General features: G+C 39.5%; 3 protein-coding genes across 3 annotated transcripts in view; 2 read left to right on the top strand and 1 right to left on the bottom strand.

The window, feature by feature from the left end:
- The first annotated feature begins 491 nt into the window (after nucleotides 1-491).
- On the top strand, nucleotides 492-2,263 carry BOLA2B (bolA family member 2B). The gene is made up of 3 exons (XM_033084548.2): nucleotides 492-595; nucleotides 1,124-1,218; nucleotides 2,045-2,263. Exons 1-3 carry the CDS (start codon nucleotides 518-520, stop codon nucleotides 2,151-2,153), a joined length of 282 nt encoding a protein of 93 aa, XP_032940439.1. The 5' UTR covers nucleotides 492-517; the 3' UTR covers nucleotides 2,154-2,263.
- Nucleotides 2,264-2,918: 655 nt separating this feature from the next.
- On the top strand, nucleotides 2,919-16,391 carry GDPD3 (glycerophosphodiester phosphodiesterase domain containing 3). The gene is made up of 10 exons (XM_033084520.1): nucleotides 2,919-3,058; nucleotides 3,820-3,862; nucleotides 4,733-4,868; nucleotides 5,861-5,906; nucleotides 6,157-6,275; nucleotides 7,139-7,228; nucleotides 11,391-11,524; nucleotides 14,751-14,810; nucleotides 14,909-14,960; nucleotides 16,194-16,391. The coding sequence occupies exons 1-10, from the start codon at nucleotides 2,920-2,922 to the stop codon at nucleotides 16,389-16,391; spliced, it is 1,017 nt and encodes a 338-aa protein (XP_032940411.1). The 5' UTR covers nucleotide 2,919.
- A 2,569-nt stretch (nucleotides 16,392-18,960) lies between these two features.
- LOC117010259 overlaps nucleotides 18,961-23,111 on the bottom strand; it is a 29,724-nt gene continuing 25,573 nt past the window's right edge. Inside the window, exon 7 of the mRNA XM_033084552.1 lies at nucleotides 18,961-20,450. Coding sequence (XP_032940443.1) covers nucleotides 20,045-20,450 — 406 coding nt within the window. The 3' untranslated portion in view covers nucleotides 18,961-20,044. The remainder of the gene's footprint in view (nucleotides 20,451-23,111) is intronic.

Genomic DNA, 23,111 nt, shown 5'->3' with positions numbered 1-23,111 from the left:
GTGGTGGTGTTCCTTTCTTTTTTTTTTTCTCCCCTCCTTTTTTCTTTTTTTTTTTTTTTTAATAAATTAAACTTCCGCCTCGGTAACTGGAAAAAGGCTGCCTCGCTACCCACAGTGCATTGCGAAATAAAATTAAATTCACGTCTCGTTAACTGCGAGAGTTCTGCTTCGCTACCCATAATGCACCGCGACTGCGGGGGACTGGCGCCGGCTGTGGTGCCTTACTGGTGTCACTGGTGCGCTTGGAGGGGAAAAATCTCCCTTACTGGTCCAAACCGGTCTGTACTGGCCCGCTCGGGACCCTTACTGGTGTCACTGGTGCGCTTAGTGGGGAAAAGTCTCCCGTACTGGTCCAAACTGGTCTGTACTTGTCCCATAAATGTAATGGTAGCGCTTCACTTCCGCCTCGTTACCCACAATTCCCCGCGAACCGCTCCTTTTGCCTCGTTACCTTCAAGAGTCAGCTCTCATTTCCGCCTCGGTACCCACAAAGAGCCTCGAAAGGCGGAAGTGACGTATGGAAGCGGAAATGGCGCCTCCGACAGCGGAGGAGCTGCGGGAGCGGCTCCGCGAGCGGCTGCAAGCGGAGCACGTGGTAATTAATTCATTTATTAATTAATTAGCCGCTAATTCGGCCTGGCCGGGGGTTCATCAGGCTGGGGAGGGCCTTAATTATCCGGGAGGGGCGTTAATTACGGTTTTAATGAGGTTTGGGAGGACCGTTAATTAATCAGTGGTAAATAAGGCTTAATTAACGCCAGAAATTACTTTATGGTTCCTAATTAGCCCTTAATCAGTGTTAATTAGTGGGTAATGGTGGCTAATTAGCAATTATCTGCTGTTAATTAGTGGTTGGGGGTGTGAAGAAGTGTCTAATGAATGCTAGTTAGAGTGTTAATTAGTGATTATTTAGTATTAATAATTAATAACTTCTAATTAGCATTCCATGGGCATTAATTAGCCCTTGCCACCCATTAATTACCAAAAAATTGAACACAATAATTCTTTATAACTAATTAGTCAATAATTAATTATTAATAATTATTAATCCATCATTAATTAGTTAATAATTAATTATTGAGTTAACAGGCTGTTAATTAGCGCTAATTACCGCTAATTGCAGGAGGTGCAGGACAACCCCCAGCTCTGCCCCGGCAGTTTCCGCGTTTTCGTCGTTTCCGGAAAATTCCGCGGCCTCAAAACCCTGCAGAGGCACCGGTGGGGGCGGGGCCTAAAGGGGGCGGGGCCTAAAGGGGAGGGGCTTGATGCTGCCTTATATGGGAAAGGGGGCGGGGCTTAAGATGGTTTGATAGAAAGGGGGTAGGGTTTAAAGTTGCCTTATATGGGAAAGTGGGCGTGACTTAAGGAATTAGTAGGCGGTGTTTAAGGGAGCCTTATATGGAAAAGGGGGCGTGGCATAATGGGGTTGGGTGGGGAAATGGGTGGGGCTTGCTACGGCTCTATATGGGTGAAGGGGCGTGGCTTGATTGTGCCTTATATGGGAAAGGGGGCGTGGCTTAAATGGGATTTAATGGGAAAGGGGTGGGGCTTAATATGGCCTTTTATGGGAAAATGGGTGGGGTTTGCTTGTGCCATATATGGGAAAAAGGGGGCGTGGCTTATGTAGGGTTTAAAGGCAAAGGGGTGGGGCTTACAGATGCCTTATATGGGGAAGTGGGCGTGGCTTATGGAGGGGTTAAGAGGCAAATGGGCAGTGCTTAAGGGAGCCTTTTATGGGAAAGGGGGCGTGGCTTAAGTGGGGTTAAATGGGAGAATGGGCGGATTTTCAATGAGCCTTATATGGGAGAATGGGTGGGGCTTAAATTGTGATTGACAGGGGGAATGGGCGGGCTTAATGGGTTAAAGGGGCGGGGCTTCAACGAGCCTTGTATGGAAAAGTATTCACCCTTGAAGCTGACATTAATTGTTTATTAATTAATGAATCATTAATTAATGGTCAAATAATGAATAAATCACTAATTAATGGTTAATTAATATCCAATCAATTAATTAGCATTGTAATTAGTGTCTAATTAACCCCCAGACTCGTTAACGAGGCGCTGGGGGAGGAGCTTGGCCGGATCCACGCCCTGGAGCAGAAAACGCTGACGCCGGAGCAGTGGGAGGAGCAACAGCGCCCCTCATTAGCATAAATCTGCATATTTAATTACCATTCGTTAATTAGCCACACCCACTTAATGAATTGGATGGAGAAATTGTGCCTAATTTGCATAAATGTGCATAAAATAAATAATTAACGATGTTTTGCGGGTGATGATGTCATTGTTAGAGCTGGGTTAATTTGCATAAAATTTGAATAAAAGATGTGGGCGGGGCTAAAGAAAAAGGGGGCGGGGCTTAGGTTTCAGGAACTTCCCAGTTTGGGCCCCCAGTGCTCCCAGTTTGAGCTCCTAGTGCTCCCAGTTTGGCTCCCAGTGCTCCCAGTTTGGCTCCCAGTCCTCCCAGTATGGACCCAAGCCCTCCCAGTCCTCCTAGTTGAGGTTGCAGGGCTCCCAGTGCTCCCAGTTTGGCTCCCCGTTGGGTTTCTCCCGCTGCATTCTGGGTAGCGAGGCGGAAAAATCCCCCTTATCCCGCGCTACATTGTGGTTACCGAGGCACTTCCTGTATAAACCGGAAGTCCTCCACTCTCCGTCTGCATTGTGGGTAACGAGGCGGAAGTAACTCAAATGCTGCTACCGTGGCATTTCCGCTCTAAACCGGAAATCGCAGCTCTCCCTCTGCATTGTGGGTAACGAGGCGAAAGTTTTTCTATCCCCGCAGTGCATTGTGGGTACCGAGGCACCACCCAGGTAAACCCGCACCCCACCCAAGACAGGTGCGCTCCGGGCCACGCCCAAACCAGTTTAAAACCGGTTTTAAATCCAGTTCCGTCCCAGTTTAACCCGGACCGGGCGCGCCATGGCCGCGCTGGCGCTCGGGGTGGCCCTCGGGGGGGGTCTGGTCGCCCTCGGGGGGGTTTTGGTGGCCAAGCTGGCCCGGAGGGGCCCCGAGGGGCCGAGGCTGCAGCGAGAGGCGCGGGCGGTGGCGCACAGGGGCGGTGAGAGGGGATAATTAGCGATAATTAGCGTTAATTAGCGATAATTAACCCTTTTAATGCGGGAATAATGAAGGAGGGGAGGGGGAGGGGAAAAGGGGGCGGGGCCTGAAGGGTGGGGGTGGAGCTTGAGGGGGGCTTGAGGGCTAATTAAGACCCTAATTAATCTTAATTATTATTCTAATTAATCTTAAATAAGACCCTCATTAACCCTAATTAAGACCTTAATGGGGGTCAGAGGGGGTGTGGGAAAAGGGGGAGGGGCTAAGGGGGTTGGGGGCGGGGCTTAGGTGGGAATTCGGATTAATTAAGACCCTAATTAATCTTAATTAGGACCCTAATTACCTTTAATTAAGACCTTAATTACCTTTAATTAAGGTCCTAATTAACCCTAATTAAGACCTTAAATGTGAGAGGGGGAGGGGAAAAAGGGGAGGGGCTAAAAGGGGGGATTTGGGATTAATTAAGACCCTAATTAACCTTAAATAAGTCCCTAATAAGTCTAATTAATCTCCTATTAAGGCTAATTAATTCCCTTAATAATTCTAATTAATCCCCTAATTAGCACTAATTAATCTCCTAATTAACGGTAATTAATCCCCTAATCAACACTAATTAATCCCATAATTAACGGTAATTAATTCCGTAATTAACGCTAATTTATCCCCTAATAAATGCTAATTACCTCACTAATTAATCCCCTGATTAACATTAATTAAACCCCTAATTAACACTAATTAATTAACCCCAATTAACGCTTGCAGGAGCTGGGGAGCGAATCGAGAACACCCTGGAGGCGTTTGAGAAGTGAGGCCACGCCCCCTTTCATTAACCCCGCCCCTTCCTTCATTAGCCACACCCCCAGTTAACCCCGCCCACTTCCTTACATTTTTTACATCAAAGCCACGCCCACTTTTTAAAAGGCCACGCCCCCGTTAAGGCTCCTCCCACACTCTTAAAGGGCCAAGAGAATTAAAAAATAAAACCACGCCCACTTTTAAATAGACCACGCCCCCTTAAAAGGCTCCTCCCCCTCTTAAAGGGACATCACCTCCATAAACGCAAAGCCACGCCCCCTTAAAAGAGACCACACCCCCTTTTTCAATCTCCCACTTTCTTAAAGGGCCAGAACGGCTTTGAATCCAAGCCACGCCCACTTATAAAAGAGACCACGCCCCTTTTAGCATTTGTCCCACTCTCTTAAAGGGCCAGCATGTTAAAAACAAAGCCACACCCACTTTTAATAAGGCCACGCCCATTCCCATCTCCTCCCACCTTCTTAAAGGGCAAGAACCACATTAAAACCAAAGAAATGCCCATTTTTAAAGAGACCACGCCCATTTAAACACCTCTTAAAGGGCCAGAACCACCTTAAAACAAAAGCCACGCCCACTTTTAAAGAGACCACGCCCATTTAAATGCCTCTTAAAGGGCCAGACCCACCTCCAAACAAAAGCCACGCCCACTTTTAAAGAGACCACACCCCTTTCTCCCTCCTCCCACCTCCTTAAAGGGCCAGAACCATCTTTTAAAGCCACACCCACTTTTCAAGAGACCACGCCCATTTAAACACCTTTTAAAGAGCCAGAACCACCCCAAACCCCACCCCCTCCCCCTCTTAAAGGGCCACACCCCCTTTAATGAACCCCAACTAACGGAGTTTGGCCCCGCCCCCAGCGCGGTGGCCGAGGGCTCTGATTGGCTGGAGCTGGACGTGCGGCGCACGCGCGACGGCGTCGTCGTCGTCAGCCACGACCGCGAGCTGAGCCGGCAGTGCGGCCGCCATCTTGATATCGGCCAGCTGGATTATCAGGTTCATTAGTGTTAATTAGCAATTATTTATTTGGATTTTATTAATTATTAAACTATTATGTTATTATTTATTATATTATTATTGTAATATTAGCTATTATAATACTAATTGCATTCATTATATTCTTATAATTAATTTTAATATTGTATGTAATTATAATTTTAATTAGATAATTATAACTACTATAATATTAATATACTATTAATAATTATGATAATGTGTTTATTATTGTTAGTTTTAATTATTTATTATAAATTATTATTAATAATTAGTAGTTTTTCATGTAACTGGATTATCAGGTTAATTAACCTTTTTAGTCTTAATTAGCATTAATTATTTGGATTTTAATAGTTATTACATTAATTATTAGTTATTATTAATTATTATATTGTTATGGTTCGTATTAGTTATTAGTTACTAATTATTAGTTATTATTATTAATTATGTTATTTTAGTTAATGATAGTTATTAGTTATTAGTTATTTGTTATTAGTGATTATAATACTAATTATTTTAATTACATAATTATAATTAATCTTTGAATTATTATGTGTAATTACAAGATAATTATAATTATTATATATTAAGTAGTTAGTACACTATTTATAATTATTAAATTAGTTGTTAATTATTTATATTATTATGATATTATTATTGTAATATTAGTTATTAAAATACTAATTATTTTAATTTTACAGTTATAATTAATTTTTAAAATTATTATGTCTAATTATAATTATAATTAGATAATTATAATTGCTAATAATTTTTTGCACTATTAATAATTACTATATTGGTTATTATGTATTATATATAGATAATACATTTATTTTTATTATTTATTTGTTTTTGTGCATCAGTATAAATATATTATATATAACTATTAAGAATAACTTTTAATATTAATAATAATTGTTGTTTTATCATTAATTAATCCTAATTTAGGGTAATTATTCCCTAATTAGTGCTAATTAATGCTAATTAATCCCCAGGACCTCCCCCCCTACCAGAGCCCCTTGGAGGTGACGTTCTCCCCAGGTAAAAAAAAAAAAAAAAAATTAAATTTTGGGGAATTTTGGGTAAAAAAATTAAAAATCTGGGGAATTTTGATTTAAAAATTAAAATTTTGGGAAAATTTGGGGTGAAAAACGAATTTTATTCATTTAATTTATTTTTATTTTCTTTAATTCAATTTCCTATAATTTCCTTTAATTTATTTTAATTTAATTTAATTTAATCTAATTTACATAATTGAAATTAATTTAATTTAATTTATTTTCCCCCCCAGGCCATTTCTCCCAGGGCTGCGATCACCGCTTTCCCCGACTGGTTGAAATCTTCGAGCGCTTCCCCCGGCAGCCAATCAGCATCGAGATCAAGGATGACGACGATGACCTCATCAATGACGTCAGCAAAGGGGGCGGGGCCAAGAGATTGGCGCCATTTTGGGCCTTTTTGGGTCATTTTGCGGGGAAAAAATTGGAATTTTGGGCATTTTGGGGGCGTTTTTGATCGTTTTTGGGTCATTTTGTGTGGAAAAAATGAGAATTTTGGCAATTTTGGGGCTTTTTTTGGCATTTTGGGGTCTTTTTGTCATTTTTGGGTCATTTTGGCACCATTTTGACTAATTTTGAGACATTTTTAAAATCATTTTGGGACCGTTTCAGGAAATTTTTTGAGATAATTTTTGAGTAATTTTTGGGTAGGAAAATGGGAATTTTGGGCAATTTTGAGGGACATTTTTTTATCATTTTTGGGTCTCTTTTGAGCAATTTTTTGGGCAGTTTTTGGTGAATTTTTTTATCATTTTGGGTCATTTTTGAGACATTTCTGAGCAATTTTTGGATGATTGATTGGACCTTTTTTTAGTCTTTCCCCCCCCAATTTTTTTCTCATTTTTCCACATTTTTTGGCCATTTTTGACTCATGTTGGGACCATTTTTTGGGTCATTCTGGGTGGAAAAAATCAGAATTTTGGCCAATTTGGGGCAATTTTTTGGTATTTTGGGGTCATTTGGGGGCCTTTTTTTGGGCGATTTTGGGGCCTTTTCATGACAATTTTTTGGGTAATTTTTGGGTCAATTTGGCCATTTTTAGATCATTTTTTTCTCATTCTTTTTCTATTTTTTTACCATTTTTACCCCATTTTTTGGGTCATTTTGGATCCATTTTTTGGGTCTTTTTTTGGCCATTTCAGGACAATTTTTGGGGTTTTTTTGGGGTTAATTTCAGGTAATTTTGGGTCATTTTTGGTCTTTTTTTTTGTCCAGGTGGCCGCCCTGGTCCGACGCTTCGACCGCGCCCCCATCACCCTCTGGGCCTCGTTCCGGGAGCGAATCCTGCGGAAATGCCGGCGAGCCGTGAGCCCCTCCCCCACAATAAACACTCCCCTGCCCCTCCCCCACCCCGGTCCCACCCCCTGCCCATCCCCCACCCCGAAAAAACAAAAAAAACCCGGAGAAAATCGGGTGAAAATTGGATTTTTTATCGATTTTTAATGGATTTTTATTCAATTTTTAATCAATTTTTATGAATTTTTAATGGATTTTTAAATTGACTTTTAATGGATTTTTAAATGGATTTTTAATTAATTTTTAATGGGTTTTGAATGGATTTTTAATGAATTTTAAATAGACTTTAAATGAGTTTTTAGTGGATTTTTAATAGATTTTTAATGAATTTTTAATGAATTTTAAATCAATTTTAAATTAATTTTAAATGAAATTTTAATGGATTTTTAATCAATTTTCATGAATTTTTAATGGATTTTTAAATGGATTTTTAATGGATTTTAAATGAATTTTTAACGAATTTTAAATGAATTTTTAATGGATTTTTAATGGATTTTAAAGGAATTTTTAATGAACTTTTATTAAATCAATATTTAAAAATGGATTTTCCCAAACCCCTCCCCCACCCTGGCACCACCCCCTGCCCATCCCCCACAGCGAAAAAACAAAAAAAACCCGGAGAAAATCGGGTGAAAATTGGATTTTTTATCGATTTTTATTCAATTTTTAATCAATTTTTATGAATTTTTAATGGATTTTTAAATTGACTTTTAATGGATTTTTAAATAGATTTTTAATTAATTTTTAATGGGTTTTGAATGGATTTTTAAATGAATTTTAAATGGACTTTAAACGAGTTTTTAGTGGATTTTTAATAGATTTTTTAATGAATTTTTAATGAATTTCTAATGAATTTTTAATGGATTTTTAATGAATTTTTAAGGTATTATTAATGATTTTTTAATGGATTTTTAATGGATTTTAAATCAATTTACAATTTATTTTTAATCAAGTTTCATTTAATTTCAAAGTAATTTTTAATGAATTTTTATTGAATTTTAAATGAATATTTAGTCAATTTTTAATTAATTTTTAAGGAATTTTAAAGGAATTTTTAATAGATTTTTAATCGATTTTTAATATATTTTTAATTAATTTTTAGTGATTTCAAAATTATTTTTCATTGAATTTTTTAATGGGTTTTTAATCAATTTTCACGAATTTTTAATGGATTTTTAAATTGACTTTTAATGGATTTTTAAATGGATTTTTAATTAATTTTTAATGGGTTTTTAATGGATTTTTTAAATGAATTATAATGGACTTTAAATGAGTTTTTAGTGGATTTTTAATAGATTTTTAAATGAATTTCTGATTAATTTTAAATCAATTTTTAATTAATTTTAAATGAATTTTTAATGGATTTTTAATCAATTTTCATGAATTTTTAATGGATTTTTAAATGGATTTTTAATGGATTTTAAATGAATTTTTAACGAATTTTAAATGAATTTTTAATGGATTTTTAATGGATTTTAAAGGAATTTTAAATGAACTTTTATTAAATCAATATTTAAAAATGGATTTTCCCAAACCCCTCCCCCACCCTGGCACCACCCCCTGCCCATCCCCCACCCTGAAAAAACAAAAAAACCGCGGAGAAAATCGGGTGAAAATTGGATTTTTTATCGATTTTTAATGGGTTTTTAATCAATTTTTAATCAATTTTAATGAATTTTTAAAGGATTTTTAAATTGACTTTCAGTGGATTTTTAAATGGGTTTTTAATTAATTTTTAATGGGTTTTGAATGGATTTTTAAATGAATTTTAAATGGACTTTAAATGAGGTTTTTGTGGATTTTTTATAGATTTTTAATGAATTTTTAATGAATTTCTGATCAATTTTTAATGGATTGTTAATGAATTTTTAAGGAATTATTAATGATTTTTTAATGGATTTTTAATGGATTTTAAGTCAATTTAAATCAATTTATAATTTATTTTTAATCAAGTTTCATTTAATTTCAAAGTAATTTTTAATGAATTTTTATTGAATTTTAAATGAATATTTAGTCAATTTTTAATGAATTTTTAAGGAATTTTAAAGGAATTTTTAATAGATTTTTAATCGATTTTTAATCAATTTTTAATTAATTTTTAGTGATTTCAAAATTATTTTTAATTGAATTTTTAAATAAGTAATGAATTTATAATGAATTTTAAATGAATTTCTAATCAATTTTTAATCAATATTAAATGAATTTTTAATGGGTTTTTAATCAATTTTCATGAATTTTTAATGGATTTTAAAATGGATTTTTAATGGAATTTAAATGAATTTTTAACAAAATTTAATGAATTTTTAATGGATTTTAAATGAATTTAAAATTTATTTTCAATGGACTTTTAATGGATTTTAAATCAATTTAAAATCAATTTGTAATCAATTTTTGATCAATTTTTAATGAATATTAAATAAATTTTTAGTGATACTTTTAATGATTTTTGAATGATTTTTTAATGAAATTTTAAACGAATTTTTAATGAATTTTAAGTCAATTTTTAATGAATTTTTAATGAATTTTTAAGCAAATTTTAATGGATTTTTAATGGATTTTAAATGAATTTTTATTGAATTTTTAACGAATTTTTAATGAATTTTAAATGGATTTTTAATGGATTTTTAAGGAATTTTTAATGAACTTTTATTAAATCAATATTTAAAAATGGATTTTCCCAAACCCCTCCCCCGCCCTTCCCCCACCCCTGAAAAATAAAAAAAACCCAGAGAAAATCGGGTGAAAATTGGATTTTTTATGGATTTTTAATGGGTTTTTGAATGGATTTTTATGAATTTTTAATGGATTTTAAAAGGATTTTTAATGGATTTTTAAATGGATTTTTAATTAATTTTTCATGGGTTTTGAATGGATTTTTAATGAATTTTAAATGGATTTTTCATGGGTTTTTAGTGAATTTTTAATCAATTTTTAACGGATTGTAAATTAATTTTAAATTAATTTTTAATGGATTTAAAATCAATTTAAAATCAATTTGTAGTCAATTTTTGATCAATGTTTAATGAATATTAAATGACTTTTTAGTGATTTTTTTAATGATTTTTAAATTATTTTTAAATGATTTTTTAATGGAGTTTTAATTAATATTTATTGAATTTTTAGTGAATTTTAAACGAATTTCTAATGAATTTTAAGTCAATTTCTAATGAATTTTTAATGAATTTTTTAACAAATTTTAATTGATTTTTAATGAATTTTTAGTGAATTTTTATTGAATTTTTAATGCATTTTTAATGCATTTTAATGGATTTTTAATGAATTTTAATAAATTTTTGAGTATTTTTGGGTTAAAAATTGGGAATTTTGAGGTGGAAAATTTAAGAATTTTTGGGAAAATTTTGGAATAAATATTGGGAATTTTTGGGAAATTTCTTGGGAATTTTGGGTGGAAAATTTGGGTTTAAATGTTGGGAATTTTGGGTTAAAAAATTAAAATTTTGAGAGGGGAATTTTGGGTTTAAAAACAAATTTTGGGGGATTTTGGGTCAAAAATTGGGAATTTTGGGGCTGAAAATTTTGGAATTTTGGGGAAAATTTTACATTAAAAATTGGGAATTTTTGGGCTGAAAATTTGGGTTTAAATGTTGGGAATTTGGGTTAAAAATTAAAATTTTGGGTGGGGAATTTTGGGTTTAAAACCTGAAATTTTGAGAAAATTTTGGGTAAAAAAATTGGAATTTTTGATTAAAAATTTAAGAATTTGGGGGAATTTTGTGTTGGAATTTTGGGAATTTTGGGGAACTTCGAGAGGAAAATTTGGGACCTTGAAGAGGGAAATTTTGTGCTCCGAAATCCAAATTTTGAGAAATTTTTTCATTAAAAATTTGGGAATTTTAGGCTGAAAAATCCCTTTAAAAACCTTTAAAAATTCACTAAAAATCCATTTTTAACCCGATTTCCTCCGGGTTTTTTTTATTTTTTGTTGTTGGGGGAGGGGCAGAACCCCTCCCCCACCTTTTGACCCCTCCCCCACCCCAAAATTTCCCACAAAAACCCCAAAAAATCCCATTAAAATTCACAAAAAATCGTCAAAAAATCGTAAAAAATTCATAAAAAATCCATTTTTTATCGGATTTTCTCCGGGTTTTTTTTTATTTTTTGTTGATTGGGGAGGGCCAGGACCCTCACCCCCCTCCCCTCACCCCCCCAGCACCCCCAGATGCCGTTTTGTTTCTCCCTGGAGCGAGGATTGCTGACGTTGCTCTGTTGGTACCTGGGGCTGCTCCCATTGCTGCGGCTGGGTGAGGCCGCGCTGCTCTTCCCGCTGCCGTCAATCATCAATCGGTGAGGCCACGCCCACAAATGGCCCCTCCCCCACTCCCTGCCCCTCCCCCATAGTGAAATAACAAAAAAAACCCGGTGAAAATCGGGTGAAAATTGGATTTTTAATGAATTTTTTATGATTTTTTAATGATTTTTTGGTTTTTTTTGGGGATATTTTGGGATTTTTTTGGGATTTTTTGGGGGGGATTTTGGGTTGGGGGAGGGGTTGAGGGGGTGGGGGAGGGGGTGGACAAAAAAAACAAAAAAAAAAGGGTGAAAATCGGGTGAAAAATCGATTTTTAATGAATTTTTATGTAATTTTTTAATGAATTATTTATGATTTTTTTGGAATTTTTTGGGGGATTTTTTTTGATTTTTTTTTGAATTTTTTTGGGATTTCTTGGGGGATTTTTAGGGGATTTTTTTGGGGATTTTTACGGGATTTTTTTGGAATTTTTTTGGAATTTTTTTGGATTTTTGGGGATTTTTAAAAATTTTTTATTTATTTTTGAGGTGATTTTTTTGGGATTATTTTTTAATTTTTTGGGAATTTTTGTGGGAATTTTTTCGTATTATTATGGAATTTTTTTTGTGATTTTTGGGATTTTTTTCCCTGATTTTTTTGGATATTTTGAGGATTTTTTGGGAATTTTTTTGGATTTTAGGGATTTTTTTTTTATTTTTAGGGGCGGGGCTCTGGCCTGTCAATCGTCAATCAGTGAGGCCACGCCCACTATTGGCACCTCCCCCACCCCCTGCCCCTCCCCCATAGTGAAATAACAAAAAAAACCCGGTGAAAATCGGGTTAAAAATGGATTTTTAATGAATTTTTTATGATTTTTTAATGATTTTTTTGGGATTTTTTTTTATTTTTGGGATTTTTTTGGGATTTTTTTGGGGGGATTTTGGGGTGGGGGAGGAGTTGAAGGGGTGGGGGAGGGGCTGGAGGAGAAAACAAAAAAAAAGGGTGAAAATCGGGTGAAAAATCGATTTTTTATGAATTTTAATTTAATTTTTGAATGAATTTTTTATGATTTTTCAGCGATTTTTTGGGGGTTTTTTTTGAGATTTTTTGGGGAATTTTTGGGATTTTTTGGGGGATTTTTTGGGAATTTTTAGGGATTTTTTTGGGGATTTTTACGGGATTTTTTTGGAATTTTTTTGGATTTTTTTTGTATTATTGGGGGGATTTTTTTTTTGTTTTTTTTATTTTTGAGGTGATTTTTTTTGGATTTTTTTTTAATTTTTTGGGGTTTTTTGAGAATTTTTGTGGGAATTTTTTCGTATTATTATGGAAATTTTTTTAGTGATTTTTGGGATTTTTTTCCCTGATTTTTTTTTTATATTTTGAGGATTTTTTGGGAATTTTTTTTTATTTTTGGGATTTTTTTTTTTTTAGGGGCGGGGCTATGGCCTGTCAATCATCAACCGGTGAGGCCACGCCCACAAATGGCCCCTCCCCCACTCCCTGCCCCTCCCCCACAGTGAAATAACAAAAAAAACCCGGTGAAAATCGGGTTAAAATGGGATTTTTAATGAATTTTTAATGATTTTTTAATGATTTTTTGGGGATTTTTTGGGATTTTTTGGGGATTTTTTGGGGGGGATTTTGGGGTGGGGGAGGGGCTGAAGGGGTGGGGGAGGTGCTGGACAAAAAAACAAAAAAAAATTTGTGAAAATTGGGTGAAAAATCGATTTTTAATGAATATTTATTTAATTTTTATATGAATTATTTATGATTTTTTGGGGGATTTTTTTTTATTTTTTTGGATTTTTTTGGGATTTCTTGGGGGATTTTTAGGGGATTTTTTGGGATTTTTTGGGGGATTTTTACGGGACTTTTTTTGAAATTTTTTGGAATTTTTTTGGATTTTTGGGGATTTTTTTGGGGTTCTTTTTATTTTTGAGGTGAATATTTTGGATTTTTTTTTTAATTTTTTGGGAATTTTTGGGGGAATTTTTTCGTATTATTATGGAATTTTTTTGTGATTTTTGGGATTTTTTCCCTGATTTTTTTTTATATTTTGAGGATTTTTTGGGAATTTTTTTGGATTTTTGGCAATTTTTTTTTATTTTTAGGGGCGGGGCTCTGGCCTGTCAATCATCAATCGGTGAGGCCACGCCCACTATTGGCCCCTCCCCCACCCCCTGCCCCTCCCCCATAGTGAAATAACAAAAAAAACCCGGTGAAAATCGGGTGAAAATTGGATTTTTATTGAATTTTTAATGATTTTTTAATGATTTTTTGGGATTTTTTTGGAATTTTTTTGGATTTTTTTGGGATTTTTTTGGGGGGGGATTTTGGGGTTAGGGAGGGGTTGAAAGGGTGGGGGAGGGGCTGGAGGAGAAAATAAAAAAAAACTGGGGGGAAATTGGGTGAAAAATCGATTTTTAATGAATTTTTATTTAATTTTTTAATGAATTTTTTATGATTTTTTGGGGATTTTTTTGGGGGGATTTTTTTGGATTTTTTTGGGGATTTTTTTGGGATTTTTTTGGATTTTTTTTTTTTATTTATTGGGGATTTTTTGGGTATTTTTTTGGAATTTTTTTGGAATTTTTTTGGAATTTTTGGGGGATTTTTTGGGGATTTTTTTGGATTTTTTTTAATTTATTGGGGATTTTTTTGGGAATTATTTTTGGATTTTATTTGGGATTTTTTTTGGGATTTTTTTTTGGATTTTTTTTGGACTTTTTTAGGAGTTTTTTTGGATTTTTTTTGAAATTCATTTTGAATTTTTTTTGGATTCTTTTGGAATTATTTTTGATTTTTGGGGGATTTTTTGGGAATTTTTTGAGATTTTTTTTGGATTTTCTTGGGATTTTGGGGGGATTTTTTTAAATTTATTTTGAATTTTTTTTTTTAATTTTTTTTATTTTTTGGGGGATTTTTTTGGAGATTTTTGGGAGATTCTTGGGGAATCTTTTTTAATTTTTTAGGGGATAATTTTGGGAAAGTTTTGGACATTTTTTAGGATTTTTTAAATTAATTTTTTTTATTTTTTAGGGATTTTGGGAGGATTTTTTGGGGATTTTTTTGGATTTTTTTAGGGTTTATTTGGGTTTTTTTGGGATAAAAAATGGGAAAATTCAGGTGAAAAATGGGAATTTTGTGTATAAAAATTGAATTTTGGGTGGAATTTTTGGGTTGAAAAACGGAAATTTTGATAATTTTGATAATTTTGATAATTTTGGTGATTTAGGGGAGGGGCTGTGACCTCTGACCTTTGACCTCTGCCCCCCCCAGGACCTATTTCCCCGTCCCCAAGGGCCCGGCCGGACACGTCCTGAGCAGAGTGACCCAAAGGTGAGGGGTCAAAGGTCACGCAGGGGTCACCCAGGGGTCACCCCGGGGTCACTCAGGGGTCAAAGGTCACTCAGGGGTCACTCTCTCCCCTCCCCCAGCCTCGTTCTCCGCCCGTCCCTCCTGAGGCACCTCCGGAGCCGCGGGATCCAGGTGAGGGGGAGGGGCCAAATATGCAAATTAGGGCGGGGGAGGGGCCAAATATTCAAATTATGTGAGGGTGAGGGGCATAGGCCGCCATCTTGGCAAAAAAATTCGGAATTTTTGGGGTGAAAAATTCAAATTTTAATTTTAAAAAATCAAATTTTTTGCAGCGGGGGAGGCGCCAAAATTTTAAAAATTTGGGGTGGAAAAATTGGAAATTTTTGGGTGGGGGAGGCACCAAAATTTCCTCGATTTTTTGGGGTGAAAAATGCAAATTTTAGAATTTTAGGGTAAAAAAAAAAAATCAAAATTTTTGCAGTGGGGGCAGAGCCCAAAAACTCAAAATTTTGGGGTTAAAAACTTGGAAATTTTTAGGTGGGGGAGGGGCCAAAAATCTTTAATTTTTGGGGTGAAAAATTTGAATTTTGGGTCTGAGCCGCCATTTTGTTTGGGGGCAGTGGCCAGATCCGCCATTTTGATTGTGTGGGCGTGGCCAATCCACCATTTTGTGTGATGTGGGAGTGGCCTATCTGCCATTTTGTGTGTGGGTGTAACCAGTCTGCCATTTTGAATGTGTGGGTGTGGCCAAACCGCCATTTTTTTCTGGGGGCGTGGCTAATCAGACATTTTGTGTGCTGGGCGTGGCCAAGCCACAATATTTCTTTTAGTTTGGGGGCGTGGCCAAACCACCATTTTATGTTTAGTGGGTGTGGCCAATCCACCATTTTGAATGTGGGGGCGTGGCCAAGCCGCCATTTTGTCTATGGTGGGCGTGGCTATTCCACCATCTTGTTTGGTGGGCGTGGCCAATCCACCATTTTGTGTGTGGTGGGTGTGGCTAATCCACCATTTTGGGGGAGCATGGTCAAATCGGCCATTTTGAATGTGGGGGTGTGGCCAATCCACCATTTTGTGTTAGTGGGCGTGGCCAGTCCACCATCTTGTTTGGGGGGCGTGGCCAATCCACCATTTTGTGTGTGGTGGACGTGGCAAGTCTGCCATCTTGTGAGGGGGCATGGGCAACCCACCATTTTGTTTTGTGGGCGTGGCCAACTCGCCATTTTGAATCTGAGGGTGTGCCCAAACCGCCATCTTGAATCCCTCCCGCCATCTTGTTTTCCCCCTAAAATCCTCATTTTTCACCCAAAATCCGCCGGGTTTTCGCCGAGGGGGCGTGGCTCGGGTGGGGGAGGGGTCACAGAAGCCCCTCCCCCCCCTCAAGCCCCTCCCCCACCCCTCCAGGTGTGGCTGTGGGTGGTGAACGAGGAGCGGGACTTCGCGGAAGCCTTCGGCCTCGGCGCCACCGGAGTCATCACCGACTACCCCGGGCGGCTCCGGAAGTTTCTGGAAGGGGGAGGGGGCCCCTCCCCCACCCCCCGGGACCCCTCCCCCACCCCTGGGGGGGAGACCCTCCCCCGCGAAAAAAAAGGAAGAGATTAAAGCTGGAAATGTGCAAAAAATGGGTGGAAATTAATAAAAAATGGATTAAAAATGACTCAAAAATGGCTCAAAATTATGATTTAAAAATGGCCCCAAAATGAGATCCCAAAGTGGCCCAAAAAAATGGTCCCAAAATGACTGAAAATGAGCAAAAATGGCTCAAAATTATGATTTAAAAATGGACCCAAAAGGATAAAAGTTGGCCCCAAAATGAGATCCCAAAATGGCCTAAAAATGGCAAAAAAAGGAGCAAAAGTGACCCCAAAATGGCCTCAAAAATAAATCAGAAATGACCAAAAAAATCCCCCAATTTCCCCCAAAATCTCCTAAAAATTCCCCTAAAATCAACCAAAAATGGTCCCGAAATTCCCAAAAACTTCCCAAAAAATGATCCCAAAATGACCCAAAAAAGGGACTAAAAATGACCCAACATGATGAAAAAATGGACCCAAAAATGACCAAAACAACTCAAAATTGGCCCAAAATGGGATCCTAGAATGGCCCAAAAATGACCAAAAAAATGGAGCAAAAATGACCCCAAAAAATTGAAAATAGCTCCAAAAAATTACTGTGAAATGACCACAAAAATGACTGGGATGGACTGGGATAAACTGGGATGGGACTGGGATAAACTGGGATGGAACTGGGAGGGACTGGAACAAACTGGGATGGGACTGGGATAAACTGGGAGGGACTGGAACAAACTGGGAGGGAGTGGAAGGGATTGGGATGAACTGGGATAAACTGGGGTGGGACTGGGAGGGACTGGGATGAGACTGGGATGGACTGGGAGGGGACTGGATGGGACTGGGAGGGAACTGGGATGGGACTGGAAGGGACTGGGATGGACTGGGATGGAATTGGGATGGACTGGAACAAACTGGGAGGGACTGGGATGGAGTGGGACTAACTGGGATGGGACTGGTAGGGACTGGGAAGGACTGGGATGGACTGGGATAAACTGGGATGTACTGGGAGAGACTGGGATAAACTGGGAGGGGACTGGAAGGGATTGGGATGAACCGGGATAAACTGGGGTGGAACTGGGATGGAACTGGGAGGGACTGGAAGGGACTTGGATGGACTGGGATAAACTGGGATGGGACTGGGAGGAACTGGGATGGACTGGGATAAACTGGGATGGGACTGGGATAAACTGGGACGGGAATGGAAGGGACTGGGATAAACTGGAAGGGACTGGGATGGGACTGGGATAAACTGGGATGGGACTGGGATGGACTGGGACTAACTGGGATGGGACTGGGAGGAACTGGGATGGACTGGGAGGGACTGGAAGGGACTTGGATGGACTGGGATAAACTGGGATGGCACTGGGATGAACTGGGATAAACTGGGAGAGGATTGGTGTGACCTTTGACCCGGTGCTCTCGCCGCACCCTCCGTGCCGGATTTTCTCCAAACCATTAAATCAGCCAGAAATTACCATAAATACTATTTAATATAAAAGTGCATCAGTGCAATAAGGCACAACCCCAGATATCCCAGCCCAGGTCAAGTTTGGTTCCAAATCAATAAATAAAAGCTGGAGCTGTCATCCCTGAGAGGGCGGTGACACCAGAGCTCCTGTCAGTTTTTTTTTTTTGGACGATGCAGGCACAGGAAAGTGGAATAAAAAAGCAAAGAGTTGTAAAAAGCACCGACTCTCCTCAATAAACAATCTCAGAGAGTTTTTCCAGTGAGCTCACAGGTAAACTCAAATCATCACCTCCCATCCTGTGAGAATTTGGATTTATCAGCACCTCAGGATATGGATTAACCAAAAGTGTGAATTCTGTCACCAGCTGTTAAAAACCAGCTGGGACAGAGATCCTGATCTCTGTGGAGGCATCTGCTGTTAATGATCCAGCTGTTAACAGCTGGGGCAGTGCTTATTTCCAAAAGGGGTATCTCAAGTTAATGATCCAGCTGTTAACAGCTGGGGCAGTGCTTATTTCCAAAAGGGATATCTCCTGTTAATGGCCAGCTGTTAACATCTGGGGCAGTGTTCTTCATTTCCAAAAGGGATATTTCCTAATAATGATCCAGCTGTTAACAGCTGGCTCAGAGCTTATTTCCAAAGGGGATCTCTCCTGTTAATGATCCAGCTGTTAAACATCTGGGACAGTGTTCTTAATTTCTAAAGGAGAGATCTCCTGTTAATGATCCAGCTGTTAAACAGCTGGGACAGTGTTCATTTCCAAAGGGGATTTCTCAAGTTAATGATCCAGCTGTTAACAGCTGGGCTAATACTTATTTCCAAAGGAGATCTCTCCTGTTAATGATCCAGTTGTTAACAGCTGGGGCAGTGTTCTTCATTTGCAAAAGGGTATCTCAAGTTAATGGCCAGCTGTTAACATCTGGGGTAATGCTTATTTCCAAAGGGGATATTTCCTAATAATGATCCAGCTGTTAACAGCTGGTGCAGTGTTCTTCATTTCCAAAAGGGATATCTCCAGTTAATGATCCAGCTGTTAACAGCTGGAGCAGTGTTCTTCATTTCCCAAAGAGATATCTCAAGTTAATGATCCAGCTGTTAACAGCTGGAGCAGTGTTCTTTATTTCTAAAGGAGGTTATCTCCAGTTAATGATCCAGCTGTTAACATCTGGGACAGTGTTCTTCATTTCCAAAGGAGAGATCTCCTGTTAATGATCCAGCTGTTAACAGCTGGGGCAGTGCTTATTTACAAAAGGGGTATCTCAAGTTAATGGCCAGATGTTAACAGCTGGAGTAATGCTCATTTCCAAAGGGAAGATCTCCTGTTAATGATCCAGCTGTTTAACAGCTGGGACAGTGTTCATTTCAAAAGGGGATATCTCAAGTTAATGGCCAGCTGTTAACAGCTGGAGTAATACTTTATTTCCAAAGGAGAGATCTCCAGTTAATGATCCAGCTGTTAACATCTGGGGTAGTGTTTATTTCCAAAAGGGATATCTCCTGTTAATGATCCAGCTGTTAACAGCTGGCTCAGAGCTTATTTCCAAAGGGGATCTCTCCTGTTAATGATCCAGCTGTTAACAGCTGGAGCAGTGTTCTTCATTTCTAAAGGAGGTATCTCAAGTTAATGGCCAGCTGTTAACAGCTGGCTCAGAGCTTATTTCCAAAGGGGATCTCTCCTGTTAATGATCCAGCTGTTAAACATCTGGGACAGTGTTCTTAATTTCTAAAGGAGAGATCTCCAGTTAATGATCCAGCTGTTTAACAGCTGGGACAGTGTTCATTTCTAAAGGAAAGATCTCCAGTTAATGATCCAGCTGTTAACAGCTGGGCTAATACTTATTTCCAAAGGAGAGATCTCCAGTTAATGATCCAGCTGTTAACAGCTGGGACAGTGTTCATTTCAAAAGGGGATATCTCAAGTTAATGATCCAGCTGTTAACAGCTGGAGTAATGCTTTATTTCCAAAGGAGAGATCTCCTGTTAATGATCCAGCTGTTAAACAGCTGGGACAGTATTATTTATTTCCATGGGATGTCTCTTGTTAACGGCCAGCTGTTAAAACACAGCTGGGGTAGTGCTTATTTCCAAAGGGCTATTTCCTAAAAATCCTCTCAAATTGACCTAAAATGTAAAAGGGGATCACAATTCTCACCTAAAATTGCTAAAAACTGACCTAAACCGTCCATAAAAAATTCTAAAAATCATCCCCAAAATTTCACATCTCATCCTCATCCTCCTTCTCCTCCAGCCCCTCCTCTGCCTTCAGGGCCTCCCCGTTCGAGCATCGCTTCTCCCTCCGACCCCTCCGACCCTTCCGGCCTTTCCACCACCTCAGCCCCAGGAACACCAGGAACACCAGGAACACCAGGGGTACCAGGGTCCCCACAGCAATCACCCAGCCCTGGGAGCTCTCCTGGCCCAGCCCTGGGGGTTGGTAGCCCGGGCTGGTGCCCAGGCAGAGCGGGATGTGGTTGGGAGTTGGGTGGTCCAACATGGGGGCTGGATCGCCCGAGTTGTGCCACTCCTGAAACCTCCTGCTGGTCCTGGGGAAGGTTCGGTGATCCCTGGGGGTCTTCGGGGTTTGATGGTCCAGATTGGCCTCTTGGGGGTCCGTGGTGATCGACTTCGTGGTGGCCCTGGGTGAAGTTTGGTGGTCCTTGGTGATCCCCAGGAGTTGGTGGCCCCCAGGGGTTGGTGGCCTCACAGGGGTTGGTGGCCACCAGGGTGATCCCCAGAACCTGGTGGCCCTTGGTGGCCCCAGGGGTTGGTGATCCCCAGGGGTTGGTGGCCCTTGGTGATCCCCAGGGGTTGGTGGCCCTTGGTGACCCCCAGATCTTGGTGGCCCTTGGTGATCCCCAGATCTTGGTGGCCCTTGGTTGCCCCAGGTCTTGGTGGCCCCCAGGGGTTGGTGGCCCTTGGTGGCCTCACAGGGGTTGGTGGCCCAGGATGATCCCCAGGGGTTCGTGGCCCCCAGGGGCTGGTGACCCTTGGTGGTCCCCTGGGGTTGGTGGTCTCAGAGGTTGGTGGCCCTTGGTGGCCCCACAGGGGTTGGTGGCCCAGGATAATCCCCAGGGGTTGGTGGCCCAGGGTGATCCCCAGATCTTGGTGGCCCTTGGTGGCTCTAGGTGATCCCCAGGTCTTGGTGGCCCCAGGGGATCCCAAAATCCCATTTTTCCCCCACCAACCACCCCCTAATTAACAAAAGGGATCATTAACAAGTACTAATTAATGTAATTATGGCACTCACCCAAGTTTCTCAACATCCACGGCAGTCGCATTCTCCAGCACCTCTGGCAGGCAGCACAACGTGACATTTTTGGGATGCCCCGTGCTCTTGGCCCTGCAGCAGAAAAAATGGGGGGAAAATTGGGGTGAGGAGGGATCCCCAAAATTGGGGAGGGGTCCCTGAGGGGTTTGGAGGCGTTAAGGGGGAATTGGGCCCTTTTCTCCCATTTCTGAGTTCTTTTTTTATCACATTTTCTGCCATTTTTGCCTTTTTTTGGGCTTTTATTGCTCATTTTTGTGGTGATTTTTCCCTTTTCATTTTTTCCCTATTTTTTTCTCTTTTTCTCTCATTTTTCCCCATTTCTCACTCTCCCCTGTTCCTCCATGAGCTCACTCAGCTCCAGCCATTTCAGACCCTTTTTTTGGTCACATTTTTGGGTTGTTTTTTTTTTCCATTATAGGGAATTTCCTCCCCAGTCTCAAAGCATTTTTGTCCCATTTTCAGAGCATTTTATCAACCTGCTTTTTCCCATTTTCAGAGTATTTTTTCCCATTTTCAGAGCATTTTATCAAGCTGCTTTTCCCCATTTTCACACCATCTCTTCTCACATTTTAGGCAATTCTTTCCCTTTCTTTGGGCTTTTTCCCCCCTTTCTTTCAGCATTATTTCCCCTCTACTTTGCCCTTTTTACCCTCATTTTCAGTCTGTTTTTTCTCATTTTCAGGGCACATTTTGGGTGGTTTTTCCCCATTTTTTCCCCATTTCCCCCCCATTTTTCTCTGAGCTCAATCCCCTCCAGCCCTGGCTGTTCCATTGTCACTCACCAGCACTTGTGGTTCTGCTGCTGCATTTCCTGCTGCATTTCCTGCTGCATTTCCTGCCCTGCCTTGGAACACTGGATTGGTTGGTAGGTCTGGATGGAGCTGATGGTGCTGCAGTCCCGCTGTGTCGGCCCATAAACACAGGTGTACCTTTGACATCTGTGGAGAGGAGAGTCAGTGTCCCCCCAAATCCCAAAACACCTCCTGAATCCACCCAAAAATCTGTTAAAAAATCCCATTCCTACAACCCCAAATCCCCCCCAAAATATCCTATTTTTCAGTCCCCCTTTCTCCCCCCAAAAAAAAACTTTTTCACCCCAAAAATTCACTTTGTACTCCCAATAGCCCCACAATCCCATTTTTCCCCCCCAAAATCTCATTTTTCCCCCCCAAACCACCTCCAACCATCCCCAAAATAACAGAAGGGGTAATTAATGAGTGCTAGTTTATGTAATTATGGCACTCACGTGGATTCCTCCCCAGGGTCCTTGTCCTTCGTCACCTCCGTGCAGTACAATGACACGTTGCTTTTGAGACCCTTGCTGCTCTGGGCCCTGCAGCAGATAAAATGAGGGGAATTGGGGTGAGGGGGATCCCAGAATTGGGGAGGGGTCCCTGAGGGGTTTGGGGCATTTGCGGGGGTTAAGGGGAACTGAGCCCCCATTACTGGGCTCTTTTCTCCCATTTCTGAGATTTTTTTTAATCATGTTTTTAGCCATTTCCCTCCTTTATTTTGGCTTTTTTTGCTAAAACCCCCTGTGACCCTTCAATAAACGCCATTTGCTGTGCACCACATTGGTGTCAGGAGCTTATGGACCCTGGGCTTGGGACCACCGTGCCGGGCCTGAACCAGGTCGCCACGCCTTGAGAAGGCAACATCTGGTGCCGAAAGCCGGGAGAATCGGGGATCACCTGGACGAGGAACCGGTGGCTGCGTGGCTGGCCAGTGCAGCGTGGGGAGACGTCCCCAGACCAGCGAGGAGCACGGACGCTATCGCGAAGGTCGTGAGTCAGATCCACGCACGGTGGAATGTTGAATGTGATCTTGAAGATTTTATTCTCGCGGTGCCGAGATTGATTAAGCTGGGGGCTATAGAAATCCTGGTAGAAATTCTACATCTGGAGATATGGGATAAATGCACCAGGGTCCTGGCTGAGGAAACCATGTCCTCAGGCTCGGGAAAAACCCTCAAATCGTGGGGCAGGGTTATCCAGGCTCTGCAAAAAGCTCGGCA

This window comes from Catharus ustulatus, chromosome 40, assembly GCF_009819885.2.
Source record: "Catharus ustulatus isolate bCatUst1 chromosome 40, bCatUst1.pri.v2, whole genome shotgun sequence".
Taxonomy (NCBI): Eukaryota; Metazoa; Chordata; class Aves; order Passeriformes; family Turdidae; genus Catharus; species Catharus ustulatus.
The sequence above is the reverse complement of the archived record's forward strand: the minus strand, read 5'-3'. Positions and strand labels throughout refer to the sequence as shown.